The following is a 21,789-nucleotide window of genomic DNA, read 5'->3' on the forward strand; positions in this document are numbered from 1 at the left end:
AAAAATTTATATTTGAAAATTAGTAAATAAAAAAATTTATTTGGAACATGTAATTTTGTTCTTCAGGTCTGAGATAGTCAAAAGAAATAGTATTTACAAGGCAATTGGAAATAAGTTCATTCGTTTGTCATAAGATGTATGTTGGAGGGCCCTTCATAGATCTCCACGAGTTTTTCATCTTGAAATAATACTTAAAAACTTGTGCACTCACTTTCTGTCCTTTGATGCTGCGTCTTCATAGTTCACTGGACTACTGCTGATACCCAACAGGGGCGAGAGCGATCACAAAGCGTATGATACAAGTACAAGGGTATGCTCAATCTGAAGATGTGTTTTGGTTTGCTTTGCTCAGCACAGGACCAGATACATCATGAGTCAGGTGATTATAGAGCCACTGGTGCATTCTTATGTGGTCGACGAGAGAGAACTGAATGTGAGGTTAACCCAATTGGTCCGAAAAGGAAAATACAGTTGTTGTCGTACACGAAATTTATAAAATGTACATTTTATGTCTTTGTGGGATTGTTCAACTCCCATATTCGGAGCTATATACATAATTGATGTAACAATAGCACCACTTCTCACAGACCAAGTTTGTTTTGCAAGTCATGACAATGTCAATCAATTTCTTAAAAGAAAGTCAGTTTGAAAGGAGATGGAAAATAAAATACATTTATATAATTTTTGTTATCTAAATATTCATTTAAGTAATTTTTTCAAGGAATCGTTCAATTTCCTTACACAGAGATACATAAACATTCTGATAAAATATAAATGTAACGTTCTGATAAACTCCCTTTGTTGCTTTCTTGGAAGATGAATTTAGAAACACACTCAATGTTGCAAAACAGAAACATATTTTGCACGGTAAATAAATATTGAATTTTGCGCCCTCTTAGTGTGCTTAATACCTCATTTATTAGCAAATATAAAGTAATATCAAGCACTGTGTCCCATGCAACAGACAATAAAAAATGAAACTCACGTGATAAATAAATTAAAACTTTTTGTGTTAGATAAATATTAATATTTCCAGTATTTTTGGACATTTGCTATGTTAGTATATTAAATTATTACCCATGTTAGTATTATATTAAACGTATGCTAGATTGCATCCATGTGTATGCCAAACATATTTTAAAGTTAAGGTTATAAATATTATTATTTACAAAACTTAAGACATAACTCTGCATGTAAATGCTATACAGTTATAAAGTAACGATTGAATTCATTGCAATGGGCCAACTTATTCAAGTTCCCTCACTTTTGCACGTCATCTGGGACTGGAATTTCCATTGGTTGTTCGCCAGGATGTGCACAAGAACATACCCTTGTATTTGCATCACGGCAAAGGGCATTGGTGGCCCTCCTGGCTGGAGTTGCTGGATCAGCATGACATGGATGTACAAGATGGTTCTCTCAAAATGGATCAGAGACCTGTTATCTATTAATATAATCTGTCCTTGCCCAATAACCACTCATGTTGGATCCAGTTGCATATTGGGTGCATGTAGCAAGAGTTAGACTTGACAGTCCACCCCACCTCTTGTTTATCAGAAAGAAATAGTATACTCCCAAGAGACCAGCTGAGATAAGGAATTTCAATTATATGGGAGGGGACCGTAGGAGACAGATGTCAGTGAAACTGTTGAAGTGGTAGGGGCCTCATAGCTTAAACAATCTTGCACGTGGTGCCCTTGTGACCCTGCACGAACTTTATTTCCAGCCGGCACATTCTCATGCACTGGAGCTGGTATCAATTTCATTTAGCGTCCTGTCAGTTCCCTTCCACTGAGGTGCTCGCTTTTCCTTGTGTCCTGTCTGCTTGGCATCTAGGGGTCTTTGCTTTGGACAACTGGTGCCCCTGTTTTGTTGATGCCCTAAGCATGTGCTTACCTTGCTTATTGGGTAATCCGTCCTTGCACACATATACACACACACTACACACATGTGCCTCTGGTTTGCTTGAAGCTTCCCTCCCGTCTCTGCTGTTGCCACCCGGAACCACCAGAGGGCGCCCCATCCTTCTTAGCGGCTCAGGTTTTACACTATTCCAGCCCAAACGCTGCTGGGTGCTCCCTCACCTGATGCTCCAGCCACAAAAGGTTACACATCACCCCCAAACTCACATTCCTGATTCTGTGCCTTTGCCTGGACTATTCTCTCTGCCTGGATTATCCTTCCCTATGCTCATCTATTGACACCCCAGACTCTTCAAAGCTTGCCTCAAATGCTGCCTCCATCAGGGCAAAGACTTTCTGACACCAGACATGTTTAGTCACGGTTTGCCCAAAAGTTCAAACAGCCAGAACCAGAAGGGTCTCAGAGATTGGCAGTGTAGAGGAATAAGGTTCAGAGAGGCAAGGGATTGGCCTAAGGTCACTGGGCCTGCTGGAAGCCTGTGATTGCTCTGTAAGGGTCCTGGGTGCTCGGTAGCCCTTAACAGACTCTCTCAGTCCTGGTTTAGGAAAAAGAGTTGAGGACATGGGGACCTGGGGGGCAGCCATGCCCATCTCCATGGCCAGCAGTCCTCAAAGCTTAGTAACCATGATAACTTCCCAGGGAACTTACTAGAATACAGATTCTCAGGCACCGCTTCAGAGATTTCGTGAGTCTGGATGAGGCCTGGAATCTGCATGTTTAACCACAGCATGTACATGTGTGCCAATGATATGTAGACACACACACGATTCACAGGCAGATACACGTACAACATATAAACTCCCTAGGAGCACTTGTACATACAACACTCACATATAGGTGCATACCTAAGACATGTACATACACTCGACACATGTCAACCAGTCACATCCTAAAACATAGCATGCCCAGGCATGATGGCTGAGGATGAAAAGGCTCCTCTACCTGGCTCGTACCCCTGCTTACCACCCCCAGCCCCTTACCTCCAGTTGGTCCCTTCCGATCTCAGCTGCTTCTCCCTGGAAGACGTAGATCTTCTTGTGCTGGACCAGGTGTAGTGGGGGCAATGGCCCCTCTAGAGCAATGGTCACTTGTAGGGTGGCATCCGTGTGCACAGGCCCTGCCTCCACGGAGAAGGCCAGGGTGTCACGGGGGCTGAGACTGCCATTGTGGCTGTAGAGGATGGCCCCATCCAGCAGGTCCTGCTGGGAGAAGGCCATGGCTGGCTGGCCAGCCCGGAGCAGTTGCCCCCAGCGTGGGCCAGATGTGACATGGTAGCGGACTTCATCCCCACTGCGGATGTCTAGGTTGGTGTCCAGGTGGAGCACGGCTGTGTCAATGGTGCCCTGGCCCCCCTGAGGGACCACGAGGCTGGAGCCATTGGCCACACGGAGGTAAGGCTCTGAAGCCTGCACCTCGAGCAGGGCAGTGGCCTGGTGCTGCCCGTCAGACACCTGCAGCTGGATCCAGCCACGGTCAGCCCCTGAGTGCACGAATAGGACCCGCCTTTTCCTGAGGTCTTCTTGGGTGAAGCGGTAGATGGGCCGTGTGGGCTCATCCACAGCTACAATACTGCCGAAGAGGAGGTCCTTGCGGGTCAGCACTAGCTGAGCATCAGTAAAACCTGAGTCAGAGTCACTGAAGGCCACGTCGTCTGTAGTCAGTAGCCGCTGCCCACCCCGGGCCACATGGAAGATGCGGCTGATGGTCTGCACTGGGGCGTGATCATTTATGGGTTGGATGGCCACACGAAAGACGCCCCGGACCTCCTCCCAGGCATTGCCACCACTGCCCTCGCCCTGACGGGTAGCCACAAATGGAATGTCATCTTCCGTGGTCTCGGAGTCGTCATGCTGGTAGACCAGTCGGCCATGGAGCAGATCTTCATTGGTGAAGGACATCACCATGGTGGACTTGTCTTGTGTGTCCCGCCATACCAACCTCCCATGGCGGGGTCGCTCCATGATCTCATAGAGGTAGCTGGCACTGTTGAGACTCTTGACGAAGAGGTGGTTAGCAGAGATGACACCCTCTCCACCCTCGGGCACTGAGAGGAGGATGTTGGTAAGAACAGGGGCGTCGGGGTCACCTCCGATGTAGATGGGGAAGGTGTAGAGGGGGGAGAAGTGTGATGGAGCTGTGACACGGAAGCGGAAGTTGTCCTCGACTGCCTCCGAGGCCCGTGTCGTGGCCCCATAGGTCACCCGCCCAGCCTGCAAGTCATCCTGGGTGAAGCCCTGACCATCTGACAGCCGCGTGCCTTGTAGTCGAAGATTCCCCTTCCTGGGGGCCTGAACCACTTCATAGTGGAAGGAGATGGGGCTTGGGCCTGCCCCTTCTACGGTGGCCTCTAGGTGGGCCGTGGTGAGGGCCTCCTGCTGGGTGTTCTGAGCATGCAGGGGCTCCAGCTGCAGCAGCCACACTGTGGCTCTCTGGATGGTTACTGGAAAGGAGAAGTTGCTCAGGGTCTCCTGACCTACCTGCACCTCTAGGGCCAGGCTCTCCACGGTGTCCTCGGCGTGGTGCTCCGGGTCAGTGCTCAAGTACCTCACGCGGCCCTGATCCACGTCGCGCTGGTGGAAGGCCTGTGTGGCCCGCCACTCTGCACCCTCCACCCCACCTGCCCCCTGCTTCTGTAGTTCCCCAAACTGCAGGGCCCCCATGACCCGGAACAGCACGCTGACATCCTGCCCCACCGCATTGGTCTCCACCGACAGGTTGGTGGGCAAGATAGGTGCAGTGGAGCCCTGTGCCAGGCGGAGCCCTGTGTTGTGGCGGATCTGGATGGCTGGCCGGACAGCCACCACCTTCAGGGTGGCCGGGGAGCTAGCCTGTAGCCCGTCACTGACCCGGAATATAAGGTCCTGTGCGGGGCCACCACGGTGGATATAGACAAGGCTTCCCGCCTCCAGCTCCCGGCAGGAGAACTCGACCACTGGTTGCCTAGGCTGGTCTCGGCGCTCCACAGGGAGGCCCACAGGGTTGCCGAGAAGCTGGAAGGTAAGGCCCTCACAGGCTGAGTCTGGGTCATAGGCCTGGAAAACCTCAGGTCCCAGTGGCTTCTGCGTGTGCTCCAGGATCACCATGAGGCTGCCGTGTGGGAAGACGATGCGGGGCGGGTCATTGACAGGATTGACCTGAATGGGCAGGATGTAGGTCTGTCCCCTCCGCAGGCAGGAGGGCACTGGCCCCCGAGCCGTCACGGACACCTCCAGCACCAGCTGATCGGAGGTGTCCTCAGAGCCGTCATGGACGAAGCGGGCCTTGCGGTTCACCACATCTAGCAGGGTGAACATTTTCCGCACCTGGGCACCTGGGATGTCCAGCTCTAGCTCACCATGGCGTGCCCCACGGCTCACGGTCAATAGCACCTGAGATTTGCGTAGCTCTGCCTTGCTCAGGTCTAGGGTGGGCTGCACGTGCCGCCACTCAAGCCAGGCTGTGCCACCTTCAGCCACCACCAGGGGGCTGATGGTCAGCAGTTGGGTGAAATTGGCAAAGATGGGAGGCAGCCCCAGCTCAGGCACACAGGGTTCAGGCAGATCCATGGAGAGCCAAGGCTCAGGTGCCAGGGTGGAGAAGACTTCATATGGGCCATAGGCATCTTCCTCATACTCCTCTTCCTCCAGTCTGCAGCCGGCTGCCATGTTGCGAGTCAGCAAGGCATCCCGGAGCCCCCGCCTCTGGCCATTGACGCTGAGGTCCTCCATGCAGCCCAGCAGGGACGCGTTGGCAGCCCCAGGGGCCAGACCCAGGCGGTGCTCCTGGAGGTGGCGAGAAGCCTCTGCATCCAGGCCCCCGAGGAGGAGACTGCCTTTTGGCTCCAGGTAGCTGAGGACCCCTCGATTGGAAGTGCGGGTGGGGTACTGGTCCACGGAGATTTCCAGCCGGTGAACATCAATGTGGACACTGACCTCGTGGGGCTGCCCGTCGGCCACAGGCATGCTGTTGTGGAGCAGTACAGTGCCCTGGCCCTTCTCTACCATGGCCCGCAGGTGGCCCTCAAATACATCAACATAGATGAAGTCCCCACGCCGGCCCCCTGCCTGGAAGGCCAGGGGCGCCTGCTGGCTCCTCGTGGTGAGTGTAAACTCCAGGGTGCCTTCATCCCGAGTGCCCCAGGCAGGGAAGGCAGCCAGAGAGTGGGGCCCAGAGAAGCCCAGGGCCACGTCGTCGCCGGCAGAAAACTCTTCAGCACAGCCCTCGTGCACGTCTGGGGTCAATGGGCGGAGGAGGCTTCGGCCATTGAGGGTGGCTGCATGGAGGCAACCTCTCAGAGGGCGACTGGTTCCCTTCAGGTAGGGCAGGCCAAGGCTCCCAGCGCCACCCACGAAGAGCCCATAAGGGACTTCCAGAGGGCCTCCTGGGACTGGAGCTGAGGTGTTCAGGAGCCCATCAACTGACAATGTGGCCCAGCTGTCTGTCACAGTTAGCACCACAGTGTGGAAGACGGAGTCACTTAGCAGTGTCTCTGCTGGGGTCTGCAGCCTCATCTCCTCCTGGCCCAGGACAAGTCTGACCTGGGGAGAGACAGGGACAGTGCGGGATGGGGGCAGCACCTTGACTCCATCACTTCCTATAAGAGCACAGTGAGTTCCCCACACTTGGAGTTTCTAGAACAGAGGGCCTAGGGCAAGGGCTTCTCATGGCACCCTTTTCTCCTTCCTGCTATACCTTTACTCAATACCCAAACGCTCCCCAAAGCCAACCTGCACCAGGCCTGGATGGGCTCTGGGGACCTCAGTGTGAATCAGATGTGGTCTCCGCTCACAAGGAACTGCATACAGCAAGATGCCGTCTAGAGACCCAAATCATGTTTTTTTATTCTCTTCTTTCCTTGTGTGAGAGATACCAGAAAATCACCTTGGAATCCAGAAGATTCCACCCCTGGAATAATGGGCACCTGGGAACCCCTTGGTGAGTTCCCCTAGTAGGTTGCTGAGGGCAGCCATGCCCACTGTTTAGGGATAGGGGGCCCAATTAGATATTGTGTGCTTTGAAGATTTAGTAGAGAAAAGCTTCCTGACCCGGGGTAGGGGAAGAGAAGAGGGACATGTTTCTGGCTCCATGACACTGACACCAGAACTAGATCTGGCATGGCACTCTCACAACCAGATGGTAGCCTGGGTAGTGGCAGAGTTGAGAGAGCAGAGCTCTAAGAACCATGACCTTGGGAGTCCCAGTATGAAGCACCTCTACTTAAGGTGTGGCATCATTGTATCTGGCAGAACAGAACAGCACCAGACTGTACCCAGCCAGTCTTCAACAGTGACACCTTGTGGCAGTAAGAAGCAATGGCAGCAGCAGATTGATCAGGCCATAGTCACAGGGGTGTGGAAGCAGATGGATCCTCCAAATTTGGACTGGGTAGGACCCCAGAGAAGTCCCTGGGTGGCACTGGACTACTAACCAAAAGGTTGGGTGTTCAAATTCACTCAGAAATGCCTCAAAAGACAGGCCTGGAGATCTGCTTAAATGGTACCAACCCCGAAAACCCTATGGAGCAGTTCTACTCTACACTCACAGGGTCACCATGAGATGCAATTGACTCAATGACAACCACCACCACCACCAACAATATGACCCCAGAATTCTCAAAACTCTTCATGGTTAGGAGGAAGGCTCAAGAGGGGGCCAGAAGATTCCTTACTAATAAAGCTTGCAGTGACTTGAACAATGAAATGGAAAGACAAGAAAGCAGCGGTGGTATTGATGCAGTTACCATGATCAACAGACAGTGGCAATACAGGGTGACTGGTGCTATGCCAGAAGGGCGCACAGGGGGTACCGGGAGCCTGTGAGAGGGGATATAGCCCAGGTGAGCACCAGCGTGACACTTCCTGGAGGAAGGGATGTCCAGGCTGACATTTCAAGGAGAGGCTGAAGTTTGGCAGGTGAAGGGGACAGGTGAGGCACGCACCAGGCAGAAGGAACTGAAAGTAGTTCAGTGAGGTTACAGCCAACCTGCTAGGGGTTGTGGTGAACAATGAGGTTGCAGAGAGCAGGAGGGGAGAGCCAGTTCACGAGGGAGTCACATTTTCAGGGATGCTGGTATTGTCCATTTCGCAGGTGAGAACTTTGAGACCCCAAGGTGAAAGTGACTTGCACAAGGTCACACAGCCAGTTGGAAGCCACTGAAAGCTAGAGAAGGAGTCCTGTCCCTGGCCCCTGGGATGTCACTGACCTGCAGGAGTCCAGAGTAGAGCTGCAGCAGGAGGTGGTCAGCTGGGCCTGCTGCCAGGAGCAGTAGGGCTTCGGGCTGGGATGTGGAGAACTGTAGCTGTAGGTCTATGTCGGTCAGGGCCATAGCCACAGGCACCTCCAGGTGGTTCTCACCGAAGAAGGAGGCTATGTGAGAGAGGGGACTGTGGTCAAGGCTCGGACTCTTGCCTGGAGGAGGATGATACCTCAGAGAGGGGCGAGTGGGCTGCAGGGAGGGCGCTCCACACTGGCGCAGCTTCCTGGTTCTCATATGCGGTACTGCCCCGTGGGCATCGGCCAGATCCCAGCACCTCCTTGGTCCTGGCACAAGAAGGCCTCACCTTGTGTCCGGACCAAACCGTGGCTCTGAAGGAGGCCAGAACACAGCCATTCCCAGCAACTTAGGCCTCCTTCTCAGAGGTTCCTAGGGCCAAAGGCCTCGGCCAGCTATGGCTCTCCTCCCCTGGATCCAGGTGGAATCTCTGTCCTGGGTCTGGTCTCTCCCTGGCCCAAAAGGAAACCATCACTGGTCTGAAGACCTGGCCTGTGGTGGCATGTCCTAGGAGAACCAGTCCTACCCCAAACCGATCCCACTCTAATCCCTTCTAATTGCCCTTATGGCGAGGCGTTCGAACAGCACTTGGCCATGCCGTGCCCACCTCCACTGGCTCGCTGGAGCCATGTGGTGCCCAGTGGTCGTGCTGAGATGGGCAGCCAACCCATCCCCACTTATCTCTCAGGCCAGGCTCCCAGCTGCCCTTGGGGGTGTGTGTGGCAACTGGTTGGCCTGTGTCTGCTGAGAAGCAAAGGCTCGGAGGCCAGATGGAGACCACGTGCAGTGCTGGACCCAAAATGGACCAAAACTTCCTCCATCACCCCATATTACTTCCCGCTATAGAGCTATAAGTAGTCCCCAGCGAGTGGTCAGATCCGGTCCCATTGTTTCCATGTTGGCCACGGAGCCAAGGATGAGAACAGCTGAGTCCCTGCTTCCCCCAGGCCAAGCCTGAGGCTGAAGACAGGGCCTGGGAGGGCCTGGGGGCCTGCTGGGCAGAGCACAGAGGGCTTCCTAGGGCAGCAGGCCACATTTGGGCTTGCCCAGGGTCAGTGGCCTCTATGTCGGGCCCCTTTTGTCCCACACTGGGCTTCTTTTAAACTGTCACTGCCTCGGGCAGTTTCCCCAGATTAGCCTCCCTCGACCTCCAACTTGCTGCCACAATTTCTGGTTGATTCCTTTTGCAGAGGTTGTTGTTGATAGTTTCTGTCAAGCCGATACCGACTCATGGCGACCCCATGTGTGCAAAGTAGAACTGCTCTATAGAGTTCTCCAAGCTGTGACCTTTTGGAAGTAGACCACCAGGTCTGTCTTCTGAGGCGCCTCTGGGGTAGGTTCAAACCGCCAACTTTTAGGCCAGTAGTCAAGCATTTAACCACCTGTGCCAGCCAGGGGCTCTTATGCCAAATATAACTTTGACTGTGCACCCCACTCCCCGAGATGTCCAGTGCTGGGAGGCAGACAGGAATCAGTTAAAAAAGTGATTAATCTTTGTGAGGCTCTCCCTGAACCTCATGTGAGTAAGCAAAGGCTGATGGCTTTAATAGGGAGGCTCTGGCACCAGCCAGACACGCGCTGGTCCCTGGCCAGCCTGAGCCAGCTGACATCCGCCTGAGGAAGCAGCAGCAGCTGCAGGAGGAGTCTGAGACTTGTATTTCCCAAGGGCAGCAAACACCGCTGGGAAGGATGGCCAAGACTGATAATGCCCTTCTCGGGGCTGAGCTGAAATGCCCTCTAGTTAGCTCTTCTCACTTGTTGGCAACACCAGGACCCTGTCTGAGAAGCTCACGGAATCAAATGAGAACTGCAAAACTATCTCAGTGCCAGGGAGGGACAGAGCAAGGAACTGGCGGGTGGAGGACACCTACAGGGGTGCCTTATCTGCAAGGACACCGAATCTTAAGAACGAACCACAACACACTAAGCTGTGGGTAGCCACAGCACTGGGAGTGGAGGCACGTGGCCCCTGCGGGGACCCCCCACTGTGGTGGGCTGGAGCTGGCTTATAGCAGCTGGCAAGGGCTGATAGTTAAATTTTCAGGAATTCTGTGTGCCAGGTGATGTTGCCCACCGTGGAAATACTATATCACGGAAAGAGGCAAACACTACAAATCAGGGTCGCTTCTCGCCTAGAAAGCCGGTTGTTAAACATTTGCTACCTGCCCTCCCCACTGCTAGAGTGACTCCACCCACCCACCCACACTCCCTTGCACTAAAGCTGTATGTAAACCCTCGAAGGATGGTCAAGGTCAGGGATCTGGACCAGGCAGGAACTGAAGTTGATGGCTGCCCTAACCACTGAACCACCTGCCTCCAGCCCCCTCCCCACAGAAGAGAGTAGTGGCCTGTTTAGCCTGGTTCTCAAGGCCAGAGTGGGAGGGTGGCAGGAAGCGGAGGTACTTTCCAGAGAGATGGGGTCTGAATGGCCCATTGAGGGGCTGGGCCCTGCTGTTTCCTGTGGGGCTGGGCGGGGAAGGGCTCACACAGGCTGCCCTGTGTTGCTGGGAGTGCGCAGGATAGGCCGCCCCCTTGCCCCAACAGAGGCCTCTGATGCCTCCCTGGACATGGCTTTAGAAACAAACATCACCACTCCTCCACCTCCTGGTCTCCTCCTTCTGCCTCTGTCTCTGATGGGCTGCAGTTGTAAGAACCCAGAATCCCTCTCCTGGAGGGGTGGTTGTACGGTTGTAGAGGGGGTACAGGACAGAGAAGCAATGAGCCAGGGAGTCAATCCTAGAGGGCTTTCTAGGGGAGGTGAGGGTGGTGTAGAGGACCAGAGAGGGAGGGAAATGGCAGTTTCAGAGGAGGGCAGCGAGGCTGAGTGAGAAACTGGCAGGGAGGCACAGGGAGGGCTTCTGCCCCCTTCACCCACTGGAGGCTCAGGACAAATTGAAGGCAGAGGAATAGAGGCAAAAGTAGCATGGGCCAAGCCAGGCTCAGTGGCCTGATTATTTTTGGGGGTAGAGATCAGCACAGGCTGGAGACCTGTTCTTGAGTCTCCAGGGTCAGGAAGACCTCTGGTTCATCACAACACCAGGCCAGGCCTGCAGCAGCTGTGGGCTGCTCTCTGAGCCAGGAGAAGGGGCCTAGTTTGAGCCTCAGTGTCACCATTCTGTAAAATGGGCACTCCTTCCCTATCCCTTCCTTTTCCTAACTATGGAAATTAGTCCTGGAGCTCCCTTCCAGGACAGGAGTCTGCTCTCAAACATGGGTGTGCAGAGGGTTAATGGTATGGGCTGCCGGGGTAGTGCCAAGCCCTCGGCATGGTGGGGGCAGGATGCCCCAAGGGCCTGGGGTGGATGCAGGCAGAGTGCCAGCATGCCTGGGTACATAGTGTATAGGGCTGCGTACATGTGTGTTTGCATGTGTGTACAAGTGTGTGGGTGGCTGGTAGGTGTTTCGGGTTTGCGTAAGGCTATGTGTTTGTGCATGTGGGCCAGGAGCTGCCAGGACAGAGCAGTAATTGTGCCCAGGCCTGTCCTGCCCCTCAATGCCCGCCTGCCGTTACTTGGCTGAGCCTGGCTCCATGAAAGGGGCCGTGTGTTCTTGGAGGGTTCCTGCCCCTCCTGCCTGGCGCCCATCTGGGAGGTTTGCTGAAGGTGGATAAGTCTCCCGGCTTCCCACCCTTCCGCCCTACAAACAGGGCGCTGCTGTCTGGGCCCCAGGGTGGGGCGGATCCATCCCTCTTCCTGAGACCTAGGGCTGGGGGCACAGAAAGAGCCTGTGTCCTTCCCTGCCAATCCTGTTCTCCAATGGGGAGATGGGCCCAGGGGGGTAGAGCCTAGGCCAAGGTCCCCCAGCAAGTCCTCCAGCAAACCACCCTCTGGCAGGGCACCAGTGGTGCTGGTGTCTCCTGGTTGCCAGGGGGCACTCCTAGGGTGAGTGTCAACAGGGACCTAGACCCTCCCCCGGGAGGCCCCAACCATGTTGCTTGCTCCCATCATGATGTCCGACTCTCTGCCCGTCAGCAGGTTCTTGGGGAAAGGGGTCCCTGTGCTGGGAGTACCTCTGCCCATCAGCCTCCCCACCCCTCTTAGGCTGGCCAGAGGCAGGTCTCAAGCACAGGTACTTGTCCAATCTGGGGGGGTTGCTGCAGACCTTGCCCCTTCTGAGTCATCATACCACCTCATACTCTGCCTCTCCCTATCTTTGTCTTTGGCCCCCCTTCCCTCTGCCCCATCCTGGCTGCTCCTGGGAGTACCACCTCTGGCCCTAGAACAGTCCAGAGAGCCAGGCCTGGGGCCTCTTGCCTCCCTATCTCTGGCCACCCCACTCCTGGGTGCTGAGGCCACAGTCTCAAAGTTCTCTGCAGCCCATGTCTGCAGTAGGGTACTGGGCTTCCATTTTCTAGACAGACACACTGAGCTTCCTGAGGAGAAGCAGCTGGACAGAGAGAAGTAGAAAGAAAGCTGCCAGCTCAGGCTCTGCCACCTGCCTAGCCCCATCCACCAGGCACCCCACCACACCCCACTCCTTGGCAATCCACCCTGTGTGCCTGGCTCCTGCCACATTCCTGGTAGGCCTGCGGGCAGCCAGGCGGGCCCACAGCAGGCATGCGTCATGGGCAGCAGCAGCATTCCTGGGTGTCTGCTGCCGCCTGACTTTATAAGGGAGAAAGTTTGGGAGCCCAGAGGCACTGGGTGGGATGGCCAGTGGGGAGTGCCCAAGGCCACAGCTGAGGGCTAGGGTGGGAGACCTGGGCATGTGTATGTGGGGGAGGTAGACCCAGTGCTACCATGACGGAGCAGGAGGTGAGAAGTGGGTGGGGAGTGAAGCGAGGGCCCGTACTCATTCATTCTTCATTCAGTTACAAATATAATAATGCAGAGCTGGAGATGGAAACGGAGAACCAACCAGGTAGACACAGAAAGCCCATGAAAGATATTTACGAATGAGAAATAAAAACCCCTCCTCCACAAAGACTGCACCCAGGGATACAGCCCAAGCCTGAGGAAGGAGATGGAGGAGGAAAAAAATCAAGAAAGATGGAGAAGGCGGGATGCTGGCAGCAAACCTGCTGCTGTGGACAGGGGGGGAAGGGAGAGAAGGGCACCCAGCCAGCAAGCCAGGGAGGGGAAGGGTGCTGCTCTAGGGCAAGGCTGGAGTTCTCTACCATAGCCCCTGGGGGGTTTCGCACCAGAGGTGGCAGATCCTGGCTCCCGGTCTGGGTAGGCAGAGGTGAGGCTGGGAGAGTCCCCCAACCCGGGGAGTCTGTGGGGGGCTGGGGCGGAGTGCTCTGGGAGGGCCGAGGCAAGGACGAAGGGCTCTCTGTCTCCCCTCATGGGTGTGTGTGAGGTGGCCCAGTAGGGGCTGAATGCTGGCTCTGTGTGAGAGCAGGGAGGGGCCAGGTGGCCACCCAGCAGCCTGGGCCTCCCCGAGGTCACCCAGGCCCTCCAGACCTCAGGCCAGATCCCCTCCCCTAGTGTTTCCAAGGGACTCACTGTCTCTTTGCCAGGGCTCTGTCCCCAAGCCAGGGACCCTCTGAAGTGGCCAGGGTGTGGCGGAAAGTTCTCTCTCATTTAGAACCAGATCTACTGCCCCCGGACCTGCGGGACGGAAGCTCTATGCCCTGCTTGCTCCCATTTTAGAGCTGGGAAAGCAGAGCAAGCTGCAAATGTAAGAACTTGCCCTGGAGAGCACCCATGGACCCCTGCACGGCCACAGTGGGCAGCATGCAGGCAGCGTGTGTGCACGAATGTACGTGTGAGCACGAGTGAATGTGTGTGCGTGAGTGTGGAAAGTGTGAGGCAGTGTCGTGTATGTACATGCAGTGCATCTGAGGGGGTGTGGCGGGGAGTGCGGGCAGGTGAGGAGGTGGTATGTGGAGCCCACAGTTTGATTCTGGACAGTGGACCATGACTGAAGGCCCCCTCCTGGCCATGTCTGCCTCCCTGGGCTTCCTGGACAAGGCAGAAGCTGCCCCCTGCCTCCCAGCAAACCCTCGGCAAGGCTCAGCCATCCCAAACCGAGCTATCCCTTTTCCCCAACCCTGTTCCCCTCCCCTGTTCACTCAGCCGTGGGCATCCCCATCCATTCACTGGCCACCCAAGCTAGAAACTAGGCCTCATCTGCCAGCCTCCAATTTCCCCCTTTCCTCACAGCCAGGCTGTCAGCAAGCCTTGCTGTCCCTACCTCCTTATCATTCCGCTTGAGGGTCCACCTTTCTCACAGCCACCCTCGTCACCAGGCCAACACCATCGCTTCTCTGGGCATCTGCCGTCGCCTGCTCATGATCTCCAACCTCCAATCATCCTTCCACCCATTCTCCACCAGATAGCCGGACGGGTGGTTCCAGGGGACAAGCAGAAGGGTGTCACTCTCTGCTTGAACCCCCACTACTCCCTCAGGATAAAGTCCATGCTCTTAAACATGGCACTGAAGGTCCTGTCTGGCCCCACCCACTCCTCCAACCTCATCTCCCCTACTCCATGTCTCCCATACTCATCATTTCTCCAAACAAGCTATGCTTTCCAGCATCCAGCCCTTTGCACATACTGTTCCCTCTGCTTGGAACATCCTCCCCATCTCCTTCACCCAACACCCCATCCTTTCCTCACTTTAGATACCTCTTTCTAGTCTCACTTCCACCCTCACCAGCCAGTGTTGGCCCCTTCCTCCATGCTCCTGTAGCATTCTGGTGGCCTCCCACCAAAGTATGACAAACTACGCAGTATGCTGCCTTGTGATTGCCTGTAGGCTTTGCGTGTGTGTGTGTGTCTCCTCCAGGAGACGGTGAGCTCCCTGGTGAGGGGTGGAGAGCTATTTGCCTAGCACAAGGTCTGACCAGAGTAGATGCCCAACAAATACTAGAAGAATGGACAAGGCAATGGATGGTCAGCCCCAGAGCCTTGAGCCCTAGCCACAGGGAAGTTCCAGGGGACAGGCTTCAGCTCAGACCAAAGGGACAAGATATCCTGCTCAGCAGTGACCCTGCGGTCACAAGAGGCAAGGCTAGATGGCTCCTAACCTGCCAGGGCTGGCTGCTTGGGAGATGCTTACCCGCCTGCAGGCCCTCCAGTACTAACTGCTCCTTAGCTATCCTACCTCCCTGTTTCCAGACGCAGATTCCATATCCCAGGGCCATCCCAGCGGGCCAGTGAGTACCTGCTCGAGCTGCTGCCATACGGACAACAGTAGATTAGTTCAGCCACGTGGAACTCAAAAGAGCAGCCGCCCCTCTCAGGAGATGATACCTCATACTGGTAGGGTGACTACCAGCAGGGGAATGTCAGGCACTGTAGCATTCAGGGGCAGATGGTCCTCACCTAAACTCTGCAGAGACCTCTGCTGGGGGCCAGGGGGGCTGTGTCCCTTCTCGTCCCAAGAACTTTTGAGCTACTAGACTCATACTCAGGGTACGTGATCTTTGGTCTGGTTGGCTTTCTGGTCCCTTCCCTCACAAGGCCAAGGAGGTCAGGACAGGAAAACAATCTCCTCAGCTATTGGCTGAGCTCTGGCCCTGTCACAGGCCTCAGCTACTTACTGGTCCTCTAAGCAGGCGCCTGGGTCACCCATGTAGAAGGGGTGGGGACAATTTCTGATTTAGGGACCCAAAAGGTCGGCAGTTCGAATCCACTAGGCGCTCCTTGGAAACCCTACGGGGCAGTTCTACCCTGTCCTTTAGGGTGACTATGAGTCAGAATCAACTCAATGGCAACGGGTTTGGGTTTGGTTTTGGTTTCTGGAAGATGGGTGTCCCTGGAGAGGAAGCGGGGGCAGGGAGGGTGGGAGATGTTGAGCGCAGGCCACAGATTCTGGGGAGGGCAGGACTGGTGTCCCCCTAGCCACGTGTTCTAGCCCTGGGGCCACGCGGGGTACAGAGGAAGTGGGAGGGAAAATGAGAGGTTTTGCTGGAAGAGGCAGCCCAGAGTCCACCCAGGCTGGAGGGGTAGGAGGGGGAAGAAGAGGGGGCCTCAATGGAGTCTTTGTGGAAGCTGTACTGCTCCACAGGCCCGAGGCAAGGAGGGGTGGGGCTGCTGGGGGTGGGGAGCAATTCCAAGAGGCTTTTCCCTGCCTTATAATTTTCCTCCTTATTATACAGGAGATAGGTGGATTTCCAGGCCCTTTCCCTTCCCACTCTCCCTCAGTTCTCCTGGCCCTAGAGGGGACGGGGACCCTCATATCAGTGGGCCCAGGCTGGGCTAAGGCTTCTAGTAGGGAAGAGGCAGAGTAAGGGGCCTTTACTGGGCACTAGGTCTGCCCAACCCCCACCCACAGCAGGATCCCTGTGAGGTATCTCCCATTTCACAGCTGAGGAAACTGAGGCTCAGAGAAGGCAGTCCCCTAGGCTAGGGCCTCATGGGGTGTGGCAGAGCTGGGACTCAAGCCCTGGTGAGTCTGGCTCAGAGCTGGGTGCTATGGGCATCAGTGAGGGGCATGAGCAATGCGGGAGTCTGTGTGCACACAGCTCGGGTGGAGGGCTTGGTGGCTGCGTATGAATCGGAAGTGGAGCATCTGCTACTGACTCCAGTGGGAGGAGGGTGTGAGAGTTGGTCTCCTGCCTGGGGAAGACTTGCTCTTTCCTTTCTTGTCCCTGAGGCTCCCTCTGTCAGGGGCGGGGTGGAGGTGGTAGGGAGTGAGGGAGGGAGGAAAAAGCATCTGCTTTCACTGCGTGGTTTGGCAGCCAGGCCTCTCTGGGTGTAGCTGGATGGGGCTGGATGGGGTTTGGCTCTGGGGCCCGCCAGATTGGGGAGGGACCTTCTTCCAGGGCTGGCTGGGGATGGGTTGTTCCAGAAGCAAGCAATAAGTGCCAGCCCCTGGGGCTAGGGGTCTGGAGGCCAGGTGGAGGGCAGAGAGGAGGGGGTCCTGGCTCTGCCCAGGGTTGGAAAGTCTGCTCTCAGGGGCCTGCTGGGCCAGGCCATCTCCTGGGCTGAGTCCAGAGCCGGGAAGCCCGTTGCTCATCTCCAAGTCTACCCCCAGTTCTGGGATGAGAAATCGCTAAGGGCCGGGCTGCTGAGGAGGTGTCCCGGGGCTTCCCCAAGCCTGGCAGTCTGGGCTTGGAGACAGTGAGTATGTGAGCTGGGGGATGGGGGAGGGCAGTGGAAGCAATGACTGTTGGTCTGGACAGAGGCCTGCTCTGGTGGCCCAGCTTTGTGCCAAGAAGCTGTGCGCCTCGGAGAAGCCTCTGCTGTCTCTGGGCCTCAATTTCCCCATCTGAAATACAGGGAGAGGGGTGGGATGACCCCATAGACAGGCTTGGGTCAGGGACCTTCCCCCAACACACACACACACACACACACACACACACACGCACACACGCACACACTCTACTCAGAGCCATGTGCTCTTATGCTTTCTCTAGCCTCAGTTTCCCATCTATGAAAGGGGACCTGGAAGGGGAGACTGACACACGCGTGGCCCTTAGCCAACGCAGTCCGACAGAAGTAGCTTGTGGAAGGGTGTGGTCAGTATGGTGGGTCCAGTAGAGCCACCTCTGGCCTAAATGGCTTTAGTCCTGGCCAGACAGGAAGTGCTTGAGGAGGAAACATCAACGTCCAGCAGAGTAACGGATCAAACGGTGGCGGCACTCAGCTCCATATTAGGGATTTTCCATCAGGCAGAGCTGTCTGACCACAGACAGGCAGCAAAGCAGCAAGCCGCTGGCACCGGCTGTTTGCTGGCAGGGGCTGAGGACTGAGACAAGGGCGTGGCGTGGGGGATGGACGGGAGATCTTCTGTCCTTCCTAGTGGCCCACTCTCCTGAGTGGCATCTCCAAGATCTGCCGACTGAGACCTCCTTGCCGGGGCAGGCCTGGCCTCTCCTCAAACAGGTTTCTGCGGCCTAGCATCCCCCACGTGCTAACTCCTTGGACCCCTGTGGCCCCGATGCTGCCCTCTCTCCAGCCCATCTCTCTCCCCAGCCTCAGGCACTGCCTCTTTGGGATGGCACCGACATCTCTGACTTCAGCACCAACTCTTCAGAGCTCTGGGCTAACCTGCCAATGCCCCGGACATTTCCACTAGGAATCCCCATCCAAATAAACCACACCAGTTGCCATCGAGCTGATTCCGACTCATAGCGGCCCTACAGGACAGAGTAGAACTGCCCCATAGGGTTTCCAAGGAGCAGCTGGTAGACTCGAACTGCCAATCGGGCTCTTACCCACTGTGCTACCAGGGCTCCAGGGAGTCCTCATAGAGCCTCCCTAATCTAACCGCTCAGAAACCAGACTCAGAAACCCTCCCTCAGTCCCAGTGAAGGCCGCACCACCCACCCATTGCTGGGCAGAAACCTGAGAGTTGTTCTGGATCCCTCCCTCCTCTCACCCCATAGCCAACTAACCACCATGTCCAATTGATCCCACCCCTAAATTCTTCAAACTCACTTCCCCCCCACCCCTCAACCCTGTGCCATCCCACATCACAGATCGCCACTGTCCCTTTCCTGGCTTAATGAATTCCGTCTCCCTTTGCTAACAGCAGCCAGCATTAACCTTCCAAAATGCCTTGCCTTCAAAGGCTCCCCACCAGTCTCACTAGAGGTTGGGATGTTTTCCATCTACACCCAACAGGTTCCCACTATCCAGCCTTTTTTCAAGCTGGGCCTTCTGCCTGTGAAATGCCCTCATGCTCCATCAGGAAAGATGTCTTCCCCCACCCTTCCTGCAGCCCAAAGTGCCTACTTGGCATTTGGGGTGCAGAGACACTCAAATGTGGCCTGGAGGGTTGTGCTACTGCACTTCTCTCCATTAATACTGTGAGCCTCGGGGGACCCCATTGGCCCCGCTTGGGGAGGGCAGATGGGAAGAAAGGAGGGAGGGGCCAACAGGGCCTGGGGGATGGGCCATGCTTCACCAGTTGACCTGGCTGGGGAGGGGTGTGCTGCATCTAGGAGCAACCCTTCTCTCCCCTCCAGGGCACCAGAGTCCAGAGGCAGAGGGGTGGACGCAATGGCGCAGGGATGGGCGGGGTGGAAGACTGCCCCAGCCAGAGTGCTTTTCTGGGCCTGTGGTGACAGTCTGGTGCTTGTTCTTAAAGAAAATAGACTCAGAGCCCCTATTTATAGCTGGAGGCCACGGCCACGACAGGAGATGGATGGGGTCTGAGGCTGTGCAGGCCCCAGCTGTTCCAGCAGGGGCTGGGGGCGGGGCCATCCCAGCCCCCTCCCCCCCGGCCCCACCCTCCTCTCTCAGTCCCCAAGGAAGTGCCTGTGGGATCTTGACATTCCCTGGGACAGGATGTAGCCTGCTTTTGGCGGGGAGGACTTGAGTAAGGGGGATGGAAAACTTTCTCCCAGGATTGGTCTCTTGGTGCTCAAAGTCCCTTATGGGAATGGGCGGAGGTGAGAGCCTCTTATGTCTACTGAGAAGGCTGAGGAGGACCCGGGGTAAGGGTGGGGTCCCAGCTGCAGAGGAAGGACCCTGGACTGTAAAGGACTGAGGGGAAGAGAGAAGACTAAGGCCAGAGAGATGAGGGAGACAGGGATGGAGAGACAGGGAAGGGGGAGACAGGGATGGAGAGACAGGGACAGAGAGATAGGGATGCGGGAGACAGGGATGGAGAGACAGGGAAGGGGGAGACAGGGATGGAGAGACAGGGACAGAGAGACAGGGAAGGGGGAGACAGGGATGGAGAGACAAGGACAGAGAGATAGGGATGCGGGAGACAGGGATGGAGAGACAGGGAAGGGGGAGACAGGGAGGGAGAGACAGGGATGGGGGAGACAGGGACGGAAAGACAGGGATGGGGGAGACAGGGATGCAGGAGACGGAGACGGAGAGACAGAGATGTGGGAGACAGGGATGAGGGAGACACGGATAGGGGAGACAAGGATGGAGAGAAAAGGAAGCGGGAGATAGAGACGGAGAGACAGGGACAAGGGAGATAGAGACGGAGAGATAGGGATGGAGAGACAGGGATGCGGGAAGAGAGAACTGCAGCCAGTTGACAGCAGGAGTGAAGGGTGAGATGGAGGGAGCAAGGGGAGATTTGAAGTGGGGGTTTCTGTCCCACAGAAAGTCTTCATGGTGCTCTGGTTACAGTGGTCAGAGTCTGAGTTGGCTCCAGGTGAGAAGGGGCAAGAACCAGGCATCTCTGTAGCCTTCACTCCAGAAGGCCAGGCCTTGCTCATGCGCCCCCACAGGCCCAGGGCCCGGAGACATTCTGTTCCCGGCAATCTCAGGGTGAGAGGCCCAGGTTGGCTTGCAGGCAATGGAACACTGTGGGGGCAGGGCCACCGCAGATGGTCTACATCACTAAGATCTTTGAAGGACTGTCCTGGGTGGAGGGGACAGGTCCAGGACCCTTGGGTCAGGTCTGGTCTGTGGCTTGTTAGCGGGGGAGCTTCCCAGATCCGGAGGGGTTACAAGCTGAGGCTACAGCCTGGGCTCACACCCGCAGCCAGCTCTATTCAGACCTTTCCCTTGCGTGCGCCTATTGGGGCAGTGGGGTGGCTGCAGAGCTGTGGGCCAGCAGGCTCTTCTAGCCTGGGGCATGTGTCATAGAGCCAGAGCCACAACTGGTGACTCAGATGGTTAAAAAAAGGAGCAGCTCTGAGTGGGGACTCAACTGGCACTGAGGGGGCTGGGTGGGTCTGGCTGGTATGAAATGGGGTGGTCTGGATTTATTTTTGGCAGGGCGGGGCTGGGGCCAGGGTGTGGAAGATGGGAGCCGGGGGTGGACAAGAGCTGTCACTTTCATCCAGGGAGAGCTGAGGGCTCTGTGCCAACTTAAGGAAGTGGGTTTTCAATACCAGGGAGCCCCAGCAGGCTGCACCGCCTGTCAGCCCCACTCTAGGCCCAGCCCGCCTTGCTGTGTGGCCCAGGACAAGCCACCAGCTCTCTATGGACAGAAGCAGAACTCCCTGTCCTGTCTCCAAGAGGTTTGGGCTCAGAATTTTAGAGCTGACCTTGGAGACTGAAGATCCTACCCAGAGGCCCAGAGAGGGACAAGGGTTTGCCCAAGGCCACACAGCAGGGCCAGGTGACCCCAGGGCTGCTGTTACACAGCCGGCTCAGGTCCCTACGACATCTCCCCTGCCTCAGGGCTGTCAACAGTTAGAGGGACAGGCCCCATCTGAATACCCACCCCTGGAAGGGCTCAGCTGGGATCCAGATGGAAGGCCGGAAACACATGGGTCCCAGATGCCCAGAGATTGCGGCCGGATGGGGCAGGCACCTGAGTTCTATTAGTGCACATTCGGGGTGCCAGCCAGGCCCTGCCCAGTAGTCTGTTGAGACTACTGGGGTAAAGGCAGAGGGTACCCGCACCCTGGGGTCTAGGCCTGGGGACCCAGGCTCTGGTCAGTTCCTTGTTTCAGAGCATCCCTCCAGGTGGCACTGTCCCAGGCTGCTCAGCCCCTCTGCAGCTACCTCCTCAGACTCAGCTCCCCTCAGGCCCCCAACCCTGCTCTCACACATACACGGATCTCAGGTATTACCAACATGCGTGATGGGTCCAGTAGCCCAGGGAGAAGAGAGTCCCTCACCTCCCTCAGTCTGGATTTCTGCCGCTCGTGATGCAGCCCCACGGCAGCTCAGGCGGTTGAGTCATCTCACATCACTGGGTCCTGGTCTCCAGCCCTACCTCCAGAGAGGGGCCCCTGAGGGGTCGGCAGAGAACAGGGCAGCCTATGGGCAGTAAAGCTGGGCTGGGGAAAGACAGGCTTCGAGGCT

At 56.1% G+C, this 21,789-nt stretch overlaps 1 protein-coding gene across 1 annotated transcript in view; it reads right to left on the reverse strand.

Moving 5' to 3' along the window:
- Positions 1 to 8,263, reverse strand: part of CSPG4 (chondroitin sulfate proteoglycan 4) — a 21,153-nt gene extending 12,890 nt beyond the window's left edge. Inside the window, exons 1-2 of the mRNA XM_023729640.1 lie at positions 8,105 to 8,263; positions 2,904 to 6,440 (exon numbers count right to left, since the gene is read on the reverse strand). Coding sequence (XP_023585408.1) covers positions 2,904 to 6,440; positions 8,105 to 8,227 — 3,660 coding nt within the window. The 5' untranslated portion in view covers positions 8,228 to 8,263. The remainder of the gene's footprint in view (positions 1 to 2,903; positions 6,441 to 8,104) is intronic.
- Positions 8,264 to 21,789: the final 13,526 nt, after the last annotated feature.

Source organism: Trichechus manatus, unplaced genomic scaffold, assembly GCF_000243295.1.
Source record: "Trichechus manatus latirostris isolate Lorelei unplaced genomic scaffold, TriManLat1.0 scaffold00030, whole genome shotgun sequence".
NCBI lineage: Eukaryota > Metazoa > Chordata > Mammalia > Sirenia > Trichechidae > Trichechus > Trichechus manatus.